Raw genomic sequence first — 14,556 nt, 5'->3', positions numbered from 1 at the left:
TTGAGTCTGTTGCTCAACTTACTGAGCCACCCAGGCACCCCCCCCCCCCAGTGGACACAGTTATTTATTTGTTTGTTTGTTTATTTAAAGGAATCTCTGCCCCCCGTGTGGGACTAGAACTCATTACCCCAAGACCAAGAGTTCCATGCTCTACTGAGCCAGCCAGGCACCCTGCAAAAGTAGTTTTATGAGTAGAAATTTGAAGGAACATTTATGACCACATCATAAATGCACATCTCCCCCGTGAGCACTAAGCATATAACCCACCAGCTTCATAGAGCAAAAGTGCAGCCCTTTCTACCCATGGGTCCTGGCCCTTTGCTACTTAAATAGAGGTACTAAGTTGCACTTCAACAACCTGAAGACATTTTTGGTGACCCCACAGGGGGATTACAGAGTGAATCCATGAGGCTTGGTGTGACTTGGTAAGTCTCTTTTATTTCCTCAGCCTCTATTTCTTACTTGTTCTTTTCTGGAGATGTCCTGAATAGTATGATCCTTCAGACATATCTTGCCTGAGTGCTCAGGAGAGAACCTCTTGCCCATGGGTACACTATGGGAGGGATTGATTCCTGCCACATGGTTACACCACTGTTACCTTGGCCCAAGCAGCATTGGGCTCAGAAATCAGACTTTCCTTAATTTTACTGTTCTTTAAACGTGTATATTCTTGTCAGGCACAGGATGGCCACATATGTCTTTAGGACAGCCACTGATCTTAAGATTCCTATGTAAGGTTTCCTTCTAAATAACCCAGTGTGATCCTTCAATGAACATAGAATCCAAGATAGGTCTGACAACGTGCTTCCAGAAAGGGACTGAGGAGGTGGGGGGGACTATTACCCCGTCGGGGCACTCACCCAACGGGGGACTGCTCCCTTGGGACTGGATCATGGATAAAGCTCAGGAGAAAGTTGCCCGGATTGGATAGGAGCTCCATACTTCATTTTCCATGTCTCTCATTTGTCCTTACCTGTGTGGGCTATTTTTGGCATTCCTGGTCTTGCTCTCAGATTGAAAGCACTTCTGGTTTAGATATATGACACTTAATACGATATAAAAGAGCTGCCCCTTCTTAACAAAGGCCGGGACCTCTGCCCCATCCATTACTATGAGGTACAGAGGCTTACAAAGGGTTTTGTTATGGGTCGTCAAATACATCAACTCCCTCAAAGTGTAAAGAGACAGCCCCAATCTCTGCCACGATTCAGTCCATTCACCAGCTCCTATGGTAATCTGGAATGCATGAGGGAAGATGAGGGAGGTCGGGTCCCTTCCCAGGTAGTACAAAGGTGTCGGAGCAGTTGAGAAGAGGGACGCCTCCCCCTACTCTGAGCCCCAGGAAGCTTGGGCAATATTCCTGATGGGACACCATTCAGAAGCTGAAGGGGATTTTGGTAACGGACTCCCAGTTAATGTACTCTCCTCATTTTGTAGGCATTAACTATGGGATCAGTTTCATCAATCCCAGAGGATTCCCTCTTGGGCTATCTTCTAATATACCGGATTCAATTTGGATTTAGAGAAAAAGCACCAGGGGTGCCTGAGTGGCTCAGGCAGTTAAGTGTCCGACTTCAGCTCAGGTCATGATCTCAAGGTTCATGAGATCCTTCGGCTCAGGTTCATGAGTTCAAGCCTCGCGTTGAGCTCTGTGCTGACAGCTGCTGGAGCCTGCAGCCTGCTTTGGATTCTGTGTCTCCCTCCCTCTCTCTCTCTGTTCCTCCCCTGCTCGCGTTGTCTCTCTCTGTCTCTCAAAAATAAATAAACGTTGAAAAAAAATTTTTGTAATTTAAAGAAAAAGCACTAAAGCTCACTTCCAACCCAAATAATAAATATTCTGCCCCCTAGTTAACAACTGTCAATAAAAGATAGAAACCCACCCCCCAGGGTGTACAGCTCTCTCTCTTCTTGAGCTCACCCATTCTCAGACCTCGAGGGTGTATTTTTTGCTTTAACAAACTTTCCCGCTTGTTACTCTTCTACTGTGCTTCCTGTCTTTCCTTGAATTTCTTCTCGTGACAAAAACAAGAACCTTCAGTGACTCCTTTGGGTCTGTCTGGGAAGAGGCTCCAGGGCCCGGGATCTTCCTGGTTCACTTAGCAACATCTTTTTGGCAGTCACAAAGGAACAAGGCAATCCATTGAGCGACCCTCTTCATCGGTAAGTCTCCAACTCCTGCTTTCTAAGAGTCGGACGTTCAACCAACTGAGCCACCCCCAGGCGCCCCTAGACTTTTTAAATTGACAATGTTGCATTAGTTCCAGGTGTATAACATACTGATTCAACAACTCTACATTATGCCGTGCTCACCACAAGTCACCATACAATGTTATTACAATAGCACTGACTTATTCCCTGTGCTGTACCTTTCATCCCTGTGACTCATTCATTCAATAACTGGAAGCCTGTACCTCCCACTCCCCTTCACCCATTGTGTCCATTCCCTCACCCCCTTCCCCTCCGGCAACCATAAGTTTGTTCTCTGTATATAGGGGTCTGTTTCTGCTTGCTTGTTTGCTCAATTGATTTGTTTTTTCAGATTCCACAGATAAGTGAAACCATACAGTATTTGTCTTTCTCTGACTTATCTCACTTAGCTTTGTACCCTCCATATTGTATGTGTGCACACACACATACATGTTGCCACTTTTTTATCCATTCATCTATCAATGGACACTTAGGTTGCTTCCATATCTTGGGTATTGTAAATAATGCTAATGTGCATGTGTCTCTTTGAATTAGTGTTTTCATTTTCTGTGGGTAAATACCCAGCAGTGGAATTACTGGATTGTATGGTATTTCTATTTAAAAAAAAAAAATTTTTTTTTTAAGAGGGAGAGAGCACAAGAGGAGGAGAGGGGCAGAGGGAAAGAGAGAATCCCAAGCAGTCTCCATGCTCAGCACAGAGCCTGACATGGGGCTCAATCCCATGACCCTGGGATCACGACCTGAGCCAAAAACAAGAGTCAGACCATTAATTGACTGAGCCACCGGGCATCCCTCTATTTTTATTTTTTTTGAGGTAATTCCACACTGTTTTTCACAGTGCTACACCAATTTACATTCCCATCAACAGGCGCAAGGGTTCCCTTTTCTCCACATCCTCCCCAACACTTGTCATTTCTTATCATTTTCATTCCGACAGGTGTGAGGTGATAACTCACTGGGTGGCTTTGATTTGCATTTCCCTGATGATGAGTGATGTGGAGCATTTTTTCATGTGTCTGCTGGCCATCTGGATGTCTTCTTTGGAAAAATATCTATTTATGTCCTTTGCCCATTTTATTTATTTATTTTTTTTAATTTTTTTTTTAACGTTTATTTTTGAGACAGAGAGAGACAGAGCATGAACAGGGGAGGGGCAGAGAGAGAGGAAGACACAGAATCTGAAACGGGCTCCAGGCTCTGAGCTGTCAGCACAGAGCTCGACGCAGGGCTCGAACTCACGGACCGTGAGATCATGGCCTGAGCCGAAGTCGGACGCTTAACCGACAAAGCCACCCAGGCGCTCCTCCTTTGCCCATTTTAAATAAGATGATGATGAGGATGATGGTGATTCTTATTTTGGAGTTGAGTTGTAGAAGTTCCTAACACATTTTGGATATTAACCCCATATAAGATATATCATTTGCAAATATCCTCTGTCATTCAGTAGGTTACCTTTTAGTTTTGTGGATGATTTCTTTCACTGTGGAAAAGCTTTTTATTTTGGTGTAGTTGATGTAGTCCCAGTAGTTTATGCTTACTTTTGTTTCCTTTGCCTGAGGAGACATATCCACAATTATGTTGCTAAGGATGACCATCTTGAAATTCTTTTTTTTTTTTTTTAATGTTTTCATTCATTTTTGAGAGACAGAGAGAGACAGAGCACTAGCGAGGGAGGGGCAGAGAGAGAGGGAGACACAGAATCTGAAACAGGCTCCAGGCTCCGAGCTGTCAGCACAGAGCCCAACGCAGGGCTCGAACCCACGAACCATGAGATCATGACCTGAGCCGAAGTTGGACACTTAACTGACTGAGACAACCAGGTGCCCCAACCATCTTGAATTTTTTTTTAATTTGTAAAATTATTATTATCATTATTACTTCTGAGAGAGAGGGACAGAGTGTGAGCAGGGGAGGGGCAAAGAGAGAGAGAGGGAGACACAGAATCCGAAGCAGATTCCGGGCTTGAACTCACAAACTGCAAGATCATCCGACCTGAAGTCGGATGCCCAACTGACTGAACCACCCAGGCGCCCCAATGTTGCTTTTAAGAAAGGAACACACAGGGGCGCCTGGGTGGCTCAGTGGGTTAAGCGTCCAACTTCAGCTCAGGTCACGATCTCGCGGTCTGTGAGTTCGAGCCCCACATCGGGCTCTGGGCTGATGGCTCAGAGCCTGGAGCCTGCTTCCGATTCTGTGTCTGCCTCTCTCTCTGCCCCTCCCCCGTTCATGCTCTCTCTCTCTCTCTCTCTCTCTCTCTCTCTGTCTCAAAAATAAATAAACATTTAAAAAAATTTTAAAAAAGTTAAAAAAAATAAAATAAATAAAATAAAAATAAAATAAAAAAATAATAAAAAAAATTAAAAAAAAAGAAAGGAACACACCCCCCCCCCCCAACGGACCTATGTGAGGTGACAGATGTGTTAACTTACTGTGCCAATCATTTCACAATATATACATATATCATCAAATCATCACTTTTAACAATTGGGAGGAGAGTTAAAGGACAACTTTCACTTTTTGATCTATGTCTTATGTTACTTTAATTCTTAAGACAGAGTAAGTTGTGTAATTTTTTTTTAATAACAAAAACTCAAATAAATGCATGCGTATATGTGCATAAAAGAAAAAAACTGAGAGGCAAACCACCAGAAATATTTATGGCTGAATGGTGAGATTATAGACAACATTATCATTCTTCTGGGTAATTTTCTGCATTTTTGAAATCTCCTAAAATGAGAATTTATTACTGTGATCGCTTTCCACTTAAATTTGCAAAAGAAATATTTTTGAAAAATTATTTGTAGGAAAGGTAGAAAGGAGAGATTCCTAATGTTCTATATTATTTAATAAATATTTAATGAGCACTTCGCACATGCTAGACCTTGTACTCATTGCTGGCGTTACACTGGTGAATGAGACAGACCCTCGCCCTGCCCTCATAGAGTTTAGAATCTAGTGAGGAAGACAGATACTCAACAAGGAATTACAGGAATGTGGGACATCCGGTAGGGGATAATGAGTTACTATGGAAGCACAGAGCTCTGTGAAGATGAGGCAACCTAACCTAGGCTAGGGGTTGGGAAGTCCTCCCAAGGACTAAGGCTAAAAGCTAAGTAGGAATTAGCCAGGCAACCTGAAAAGGGAAAGGCATTTTAAGCAGAGGGAAGGAACATTGAGAAATAAATTCAGCTTGCTTCTTTTGCAGAGAGCAGAGTCTCAAGAGACGTAGTGATGAAGTGAGAGAAGAAGCAAGGAAGCTGAGGAAGGTCTGGCAAATCCTCTTAAGGAAAACCTAGGAAAATGTCTTTGCTGTCCCTTCATCAGCTCTTGAAGCTTTTCTAGATAGCTCGGTGGGAAATATACCAGTTCTTGAAGCCACTAGTCACTTGCTCACTAAAGGAAAGCATTTACAAAGAAAGGTACTTATAGTTACAATAAAAGACTGCGGGATTTTCAGGTTTTTTGTTTTTTTTTTTTTAAAGTCTTCCCTTATTGGTAAAGCTTTCTCTTCAACTGTGAGGAAGGTTATTACTGATCACTTCAAAACATTTAACATGCTGGGAAAGGTCCGAATGAGGTTGCTCAGCTTATTTGCTCTACTGATAACCTTCTCCAAGTTACCGGTCATGCATGAGTAATTTGCATTAAGTAAACATGGTTATAGCAGAGCATTTACATTGATTGTATTGATTGTATCAGTAAGGATTATGAAAGTCAGCTCCAGCCAGCTGAAGCAAAAAATAGATCGCAAATATAAATACTTGGTTTTCTCCCTGCATACCAGTTCCCCCTTTTTCTCTACTCCAAATGAGGGGAAACATGGCTGCCAAAAGATTTTCTTCTTTATATCTCATGGTCTAAGTTCTTGAAGAGGGGCTGGCCCCTCTCAATATCAATGCCAAAATGTTTAGGGAGGGAAGGACTGTAATTTGTCAAACTTGGGTCATCTGGCCACCCCTAGACCAATCTCTTATGGCTGTTCTAAGAGCTTCACATGTATTAACTCCTCATACAACCCTTGAGAGTAGATGTTATTATTTTTAAAAAAAATTTTTTTTAACATTTATTTATTTTTGAGACAGGGAGAGACAGCATGAACGGGGGAGGGTCAGAGAGAGAGGGAGACACAGAATCTGAAACAGGCTCCAGGCTCTGAGCTGTCAGCACAGAGCCCGACGCGGGTCTTGAACTCATGGACCGTGAGATCAAGACCTGAGCCGAAGTCGGACGCTTAACCGACTGAGCCACCCAGGCGCCCCGTAGATGTTATTATTAACCTCATATGAAATGCGGTGGAAATGATGCTGTGAGTCTTGGAGCCTCGGCCTCAAGAAATCTTGCCCCTTCTACTGTTGCTGTCTTAAAATCTTGAGACCACCGTGCCATGAGGAAGTTCAACATTATGGGTTGAATGTTTCCCACGGATCCTTATGTTGAAGTCTTAATTCCCAGTACCTCAGAATATGAACTTATTTGGAAACAGGGTTTTTAGGGAGGTAATCAGGTTAAAATCAGGTCATCAGGGTAGGCCCTAGCCCAATATGACTCACACCCTTAGAAAGGGGGGAAATGTAGATGTAGACACACACAGAAAGAACACCTCGTGAAGTTGCAGGCAGAACTGGGATGATGAAACACCAAAGATTACCAGCAAACCGCCAGAAGCTAGGAGAGAGGCAGAGAACAGATTCTTCCTCACAGCCTTCAGAAAGATTCAACCCTGCTGACACTGTGACCTTGGAGTTCTAGCCTCAAGAACTGTGAGCAAATGAATTTCTGTTGTGTAAGTCACCTGGCTGTGGCGTGTTGGATACATCTCTTATTCTCCAATAGATTAGATTGTATTAGTTTGCTAGTGTTGCCATAACAAAGTACAGAAGACTGGGTGAGTTAAACAACAGATGTTAATTTCCCTAAGGTATGGAAGGCTGGAAATATGAGATCAAGGTATCAGCAAGGTTGGGTCCTTCGTTTGTAGATGGCTGTCTTCTCCCTATGTCTTCACATGATCTTCCTCTGTGTGGTTTTTGTCCAAACTTTCTCTTCTTATAAGGACACCTTACAAGGTCGTGTCGGAATAGGGTTTACCCTAATAACCTCATTTTAACCTAATCACCTCTTTAAAGATCATACCTTTGAATACAGCCATGAGCCTCAACATATGAAGTTGGGGGAGGACATAGTTCAGCCCACAAGAGGCTGCACGGAGGAGAACAGAGATACTAATGGACGACAGCACCAACTGCCAGATATGTGAATGAGGCCATTGTGAACCTTCCAACTCAGCTGCCCCTCCCTCTGTCACATGAGTGAGCCTAGGTGCCATCAGGAGCAGAACCATCCAGCAAGCCATAGAATTGCAAGAAGTAGTAAATGACTATTGTTTTAAGTAGTAGGTTTGGGGGTGGTATGTTATACAATGGAAACAACCCCAGTACACGTGAATTCTAAACCAGGCTCAATTTCTCTACACTATAGTTACTAATAGGCTACATGTTAAGTGGATTGCTTAGTCAGTGATTTCATTATTACCACAGAAAAGGAGTAAATACTAATATATTAATTTACAACGAATGGATGTTATTATTGCTTCTCATAACATTTATATAGCACTTTGCTAATTGTTTGAAATAGTCTCTTAATAATTTATAAAGTTTTTTAATCAAAGAAACATTGAATCATAGACCCTTGGGGCTAAAAGGAATCCAAGAGGTCATTTAATCCAACTCCTTATCTTCAAAGAGAATGACTTTATCCCATCTAGATAAGAATACTCCTCCTCTTCATCATCATCCAAAAAAACTCTTAAAGCGTGGATCTATAAATGGAACTGTATTTGGCACTCTATAGCCCTTTAAAAATTTAATACAAGAATGAGGCAGAGACAAACCACACATAAACAAATCCAAAGTACTGTGTGCACATACAGCTTAAAAATAATGGGTAAAGATGTGACACACACATACACACACACGAATATTATTCAGCCATGAGAAAGAATAAAATCCTGCCATTTGCAACAACATAAATTGACCTGAGGGAATTATTATTATTATTTTTTTCTTGAGGGCATTGTTAAAGTGAAATAAGTCAGACAGAGAAAGACAAATACTGTATGTCACTTAAATGTGAAATCTAAAAAAGCCAAACTCACAGAAACAGAGATGAGAGGTGCACCTGGGTGGCTCAGTCGGTTAAGTGTCCTACACTTGGTTTCGGCTCAGATCATGATCTCACGGTTTGTGAGCTCAAGTCCCACATCAGGCATCAGGCCCTGTGCTGACAGCGCAGAGCCTGCTTGGGATTCTCTCTCTCTCTCTCTCTCTCTCTCTCTCTCTCTCTCTCTCTCTCCCTCTCTCTCTCTCCCCTCTCTCTGCCCCTTCCCTGCTTGCTCTCTGTCTCTCTCAAAATAAATAAACTTAAAAAGAAAAAAAAGAAATAGTCTAGAATGGTGGTTAGCAGGGGTGGGGGTGGGGAAAATGGGGAGATGTTTGACCAAGGGTACATATCTAGTTTGGGGATAAGCTCTGGGGATCTAATACATAGCATGGTGATTATACCTAATAATACTGTACTATATACTTCAAAGTTGCTGAAAGAGTAGATCTTAAATGTTCTAACACAAAAAAGAAATGGTTATCATGTGACTTGATGGAAGTGTTAACTAAATCTATGTTGGTAATCATTCTGCAATATATGTGTCTCAAATCAACATCTTGTACAACTTAAAGTATGTTGTATGTCAATTACATCTCAATAAAGCTGGGGAAAAAAGGAAAAAATGCTACATATAAAATGACATTTTTTTTCTTCCACTTTATCTACATAAACATTTTCTGCCCAGGTAGATAAAACCAATAGAGATAAACATAACTATACAAGCATATACATGTATACAAGTGGTAAAAGAAAAATTGGGGGAAACGTGACAGCCCTCAAATATTTGAAGGGCGGTTATGTAGAAGAAGAAAGATTTATTTTGTTCAGCTACTGCGTAGAATTAGGACCAGGATGAAGCAGGTAGAAGTTCAAGGATGCATGTGTCAGTTAACTTTTGGATGAAATTTTCAACAATTAGAACTCAAAATAAATGAGTTCCCTCACTGGAGTTATTGTAGAGGGAATTCCAGATTAGCCTAGGTGACTTCTAAGGGTCTTTCCCAAACCCTGTGATGCTGAGCCACATGTCAAAAGTAAACACATTTATCAGCCTGGAAATGCACACTGGTAAACACAGGGATCAGTGGAGCATTGCAACACCCACCCCCACCCCGTCACCCCCACCCTCTCCCCTACCCCCTTCTGATTACCTTAGAGGAAGGCAATTGAATGTTATAGGCAAAGAATTGTTACCAGCTGTGGTTGTTTTAGGTAGGGACTGCGAAGGGTCCAGGGAAACTGCTAAGTCTGTGGATGAGTGAGATTCTCTTATGAAGGAGGCAGGATCTGAGTAGTCCTGAGTACTGTAAGAGGCGTCACTTGGGAGCCATATTGGGGAGAATATGATTATTGGCAAAGTCATAGCTAAGAAAGAATACACCGTGAATTAGGCTAATTGGATAAAACATACATGCCTACAATAGGAGGAACAAGAGATGATGCCCATTAAGCAATTATAATCCAGGGTGTCCTGGAAAAATAATTTTGAAACATTAGGTGAAAAATGTTAACATTGTACACAATGAAGGGGAGCGGGAAGCACAGTCAGCAAAGTGATGAGAGGAAGAAACGTTTTTGTTTTAGTGAGTTGCTTGGTGCTGAAGGTCAGGAAGCTAGGCAAGAAAGGCTAATAGGAGAATCCAGCAGACATGACCTGAGTCGAAAGGAACACCGCGTTCATACAGATGTAGAGAAAGAAGTAGATATGAAAGACAATGTGAGAATGTGGCAATGGCCTGGAAATGCAGACTGGTAAAGACCGGGATCAGTGAAGCGTTGCTCCTGAGTCCCTTGCTTCTGGAAATAGTGGTATTGCTCCTATTACAGGGAAGGTAAAGATAATAAGCATCTGTCTTTGGTGTGCCTTGGTGATATGTCTGTCTGATCTTTCGTGCCAGCCCCTGGCTATTGGCTGGTTGAGGCTGGCCCTGTGCTACTATGTACCAGCCCTGCTGCTTTTTTTCACCTGGTTATTGCCCCCACCTGGAGCTCCCAGCTGCCCTCAGTTCGGTTTGAGACGGTACTACAGTACTACTTGGGATTGTTTTTAATGTTTAAAAAAATGTTTTTTAGTGTTTATTTATTTTTGAGAGAGACAGAGAGTGAGCGGGAGAGGCGTAGAGACAGAGGGACAGCCAGACTCCAAAGCAGGCTCCAGGCTCTGAGCGGTCAGCACAGAGCCCGACGCAGGGCTCAAACCCACAAACAGTGAGATCATGACCCGAGCGGAGGTCATGGCTCAATCGACTGAGCTACCCAGGCAGTCCACAAATGTTTTAAATGTTTAAATGTAATTGTCAGTCAAGTCACTTGGCTTTTGTTATATTGAGATGAAATAATTTCCCACACCTGATGAACTAGGGTTCTCCCTAGTCTTATCACCATCCCGCATTCTTAAAATTCCCATTTCACTTTGAAAATTAAAGAAAGGCAAATATCCACAAAATAAATGCACATATCCTAAGTCTCCACTTACAGGATACTTTAGTTTAGATAGGATCTTAAGAATCAATGGTAGAGGAATCTTCATATGCAAAACAAAGGTATTACATAACAGTGCCCATGTGCAAAACCACGTAGGAATGACTAATACAGTGATATATGATTCTACATGCTTTTTGGGGAGGGGTTTGTGTGTGTTTTTGTGGCTGGTGGCAAGTGGGGGTGTGGGGGGGCTCATCTGAACAAATACTGTAGAATTTGTTTCATAACCTAAGTTATACAACTTGAAAAAATTAGGTTTGGGAAAATCTTACAGACTTTGAAAACATTCATTTTTTTTTGTACAAATAGTAAACGCTTATATGACACTTAATAAATGTCAAATACTGTTTTAAGTGTTTTATGTCGACCAATTTAATTCTAACCACATCCCTGTAAGATAGGTATTATTGTTATCATCACTTCACCGATGAGGAACTGGTGCACAAAAGGTGAAGTATTTGCCCAAGATTAAATAATTAATAAGTATCAGAGTCCAGTTTTGAACTCAGTCTGGCTTCAGAGTTCCTGCCCTTAACCACTGTACTATACTGTACTCATCTATTATGGAACATGCATGAATTAGCGGAGAGGCCATACCATTATCCTCAAATTAAAATTCTCTCAGATAGCAAAATCCAAACAAACCAAATTCTACTCTATGATAACCTTTATCCTGTGTCAATGATTTTCCCCCCTGTAGTTCAAACACTTTGGGAATTAAAAGAAAAAAAAAGTATTTTAAACACAGGAAAACTTTGATACAAATGGAAAATTCACATTCTATCCAGTGCTAAAGCATAGTGCTTCTGTTCCCATTTGGGGGAGCAATTTCAGTCATTTCTGGTTACACCCTGGATGGCAATGGGATAATTCCATAGTGTTCTTATAGTGGTATCAGTGTCAGGGGATGGTTCATCTAAGGTCATCCTGGTTCTCCAGAAGATGCAATAAGGAAAGCTGCATCCACCTTTCCCTCCAAACCTATCTTCCCAGTGGTTGTTCTGTTGCTTCTTTGCAATGCTTCCCATCCTGTTTTAATTTTAAGCAAAATTTCAGGGTGGTACCTGCAATAACTGATACTTTTTATCAAGGAAATACGGAAGTGAAGGGAATGGTAAGAGGGTAGTTATCAAGTTCTTTGAGAATTTAAAAAAACTGGATCAATATTAAGATGCAAGAATGTGCAGAGGCAGAATGATTAGTGGATATTTATACATACGTTATGTGTGTGCATGGATAAAAAACACTGCTGTTTTGCGTCACCCTCTTTAGACAATATAAGCTAATGATGAGTAAGTTCTGACTCAGAAACAGGGTCAAAGAGAAACATTTTTTTCCCCCTTTGTCATCAAAAGGAGACCTGACCACGTGCACGGTATATAAAGCATACCGGTGGGAAGATTAGCTTTACTGTCAAGCATTGTAAGGGTAACAGGAACACACATGTGGTTAGACGGTAAAGGAGCTCAAAAGGAATTCATGGTAATATGAGGAGTGGGGCCACAACCGCTTCTCCAGTGAGACTTCAAAGTGCAGACAACCGAGGCGAGTGCAACTTAACATCATGAAATAATTTCAAAACACTACCATAAAATAATAATGTACCTTTTTTAGTATCTTCACGTAAATTTTGTATAATCTTAGACTCTAGGCCTGCTGCTGACAATGGTGTTGAAAGGGAATCTCCTGGGCGTTTTAGGGAGCCTCACCTGGATGGCAAGCAGCAAAAGCCTCGTGCGTTTCTGTCCCGACTGTGCCTGCTAAAGAGCCATGCACCTGGGGCGCTCACCGCAACTGATTGATTTGACAGGTGGAGGTGGGACAGGGATGGCTTTAGACCGTCCATCCCCCAAGGGAGGTAGCATGTAGAGCCGAACTTGGGAGGGATCGCTAAGGCGGATTCAGACCTGGGAGGCCCAGGTGGCGCGGAGGCCCACCAAAAGACCCGAAGGAGCTGTGGACGTGCCAACGAGGTGGGCTCTGGGGGGACCCACCCCGCGAGGAGGCGGGGGCGGGGCAGGCGGGACGGGCGGGGCGGGGCCGCCGGGAAGCCCTCCCTCCGAGTAGCGGAGGTGACTGGTCGGGCTGGGGGCGGGAGACGCTCTGTCCCACGCTCGCCCAGTGCTCGGTGGTTTAAAGATGGCGGCGGCGGCGACGGCGGCGTTGGGGGCGCGGAGCCGCGGGAGGAGGAGGGAGGAGAATCTGTGAGTCGCCCAGAGGCAGCGCAGCGGCTGCTGTGAGGAGTCCGCGTGCGGAGCCGCCGGCGGCCCGACCGCTCGGGGCCGGGGCCTGGTCTGGGAAGGAGAGGCCGGAGCAGCGCCGGGAGCCTGAGGCCGGAGCCGAGGAGGAATGTGACCTGGGGTTGGCGGGGGCGCGGGAGTACGCGAGCGCAGGGATGGGGCAGCAGGTGGGCCGCGTCGGGGAGGCTCCGGGGCTTCAGCAGCCGCAGCCTCGCGGGATCCGGGGCAGCAGTGCAGCCAGGCCCTCCGGCCGCAGGCGGGACCTGGCGGGGCGCACCACAGAGGCCGGCTTCAATATCTTCACCCAGCATGGTGAGTGTCCGGGAGCCGGCGTGAGGGCGTGGGGGAGGCTGGGGGTGGGGTTGGGGCGGGGTGGGAGGCAGACAGGCAGCTCTAGGGGGTCGAGGGGTGGCGGGGTGCCTGAGACTGGGGGCGGTATCCGCTGCCATCTGGGCCAGTCACGGGAGGCGAGTCACACCCCTCCCCCCTCCCGTCTCCAGCCTGGCTGGCAGCTCCTGGGGGCGGAGAAGGAAAGAGAAGTGGTCTTAGGGACCGTGGATGGACTGTGCTGTATCTTGGGACACTGTGTGGCTCGGTGAAGACGGTGGATAGTATCCCCAGGGGAGGGAAGGATGCTGGGAGGTGTGGGCTCGATCCAGTAGGTGTTAGTGTAAATCGGTCGTTAGCGAAGGGAACGGGTTGTGCCTCAAGGGATTTGGAAATAGGAACTGAATCTCAGGAGATAGTGGCGTATAAAGTGTATATGTACGTATAAGTCAGACTAAGAGCAGTGTCAGAATAGTGAGCTGTGACCTGAAATACTATTCCGTGGCAAAGATAAGGGTAGTGTCTCAGTACTTTTGACGTCCCCACCCTCCCCACCCCCGCCCCAAACTGCACATGAAGGGCTTTGCTAGACCATCCTATGTTCTGCTTTTTTTTTGAGTAGGATACACTTCTGAGAAGCTGGTAGGGGTTAGAGGTTGGTGGTCATGGTTAGGACTTTGGATGTGAAGAAGAGTTTTCTTCCTTGTTCATATGCCCATGTGTAACATGTATCCTGCGCTAGTCTGGAACCTATTGCTTTGGCTTCATTATCCAGGTATTTTTAGAATGGTTGTCTCCCAACTCTTTTGATCATACCCTCTTATCAGTAAAAGAGCATATACTCCAGGAACTTATGTATCTGTTAATTATATATGTACTTGTTCTGCTGTACCGATATGTTATGTAACTTGTAAATGCACACAGAAATAGAATTTAAGAAAGGATGAGATGAAAAAACAAGTATAATGAGAATTCTGATATTTTTCTACCCTGCAGCCCACTGGATCCATTTGCACTTCCTCTGAGCTGCACCCACACCACTTTTGAGACCACTTTTCTAGAGGAAGGAAGAGTGGCGAAGGGGGAAAAACAATTGAGCTTCATGGGTTATCATGAGATATCACAAGACCTTAGGCTG

At 44.0% G+C, this 14,556-nt stretch overlaps 1 protein-coding gene across 4 annotated transcripts in view; it reads left to right on the top strand.

Moving 5' to 3' along the window:
- Positions 1 to 12,951: 12,951 nt before the first annotated feature.
- Positions 12,952 to 14,556, top strand: part of ABL2 (ABL proto-oncogene 2, non-receptor tyrosine kinase) — a 116,259-nt gene continuing 114,654 nt past the window's right edge. For 2 of the 4 annotated variants that reach the window (XM_058700786.1, XM_058700784.1), the window contains exon 1: positions 12,952 to 13,403. In XM_058700786.1, the coding sequence (XP_058556769.1) occupies positions 13,247 to 13,403 (157 nt within the window). In that variant the 5' untranslated portion in view covers positions 12,952 to 13,246. The remainder of the gene's footprint in view (positions 13,404 to 14,556) is intronic. The other 2 variants (XM_058700790.1, XM_058700788.1) reach the window with 1 other exon arrangement.

This window comes from Neofelis nebulosa, chromosome 15 (assembly GCF_028018385.1).
Source record: "Neofelis nebulosa isolate mNeoNeb1 chromosome 15, mNeoNeb1.pri, whole genome shotgun sequence".
Classification (NCBI taxonomy): domain Eukaryota; kingdom Metazoa; phylum Chordata; class Mammalia; order Carnivora; family Felidae; genus Neofelis; species Neofelis nebulosa.
This window is presented reverse-complemented; position numbering and strand designations above follow the sequence as displayed.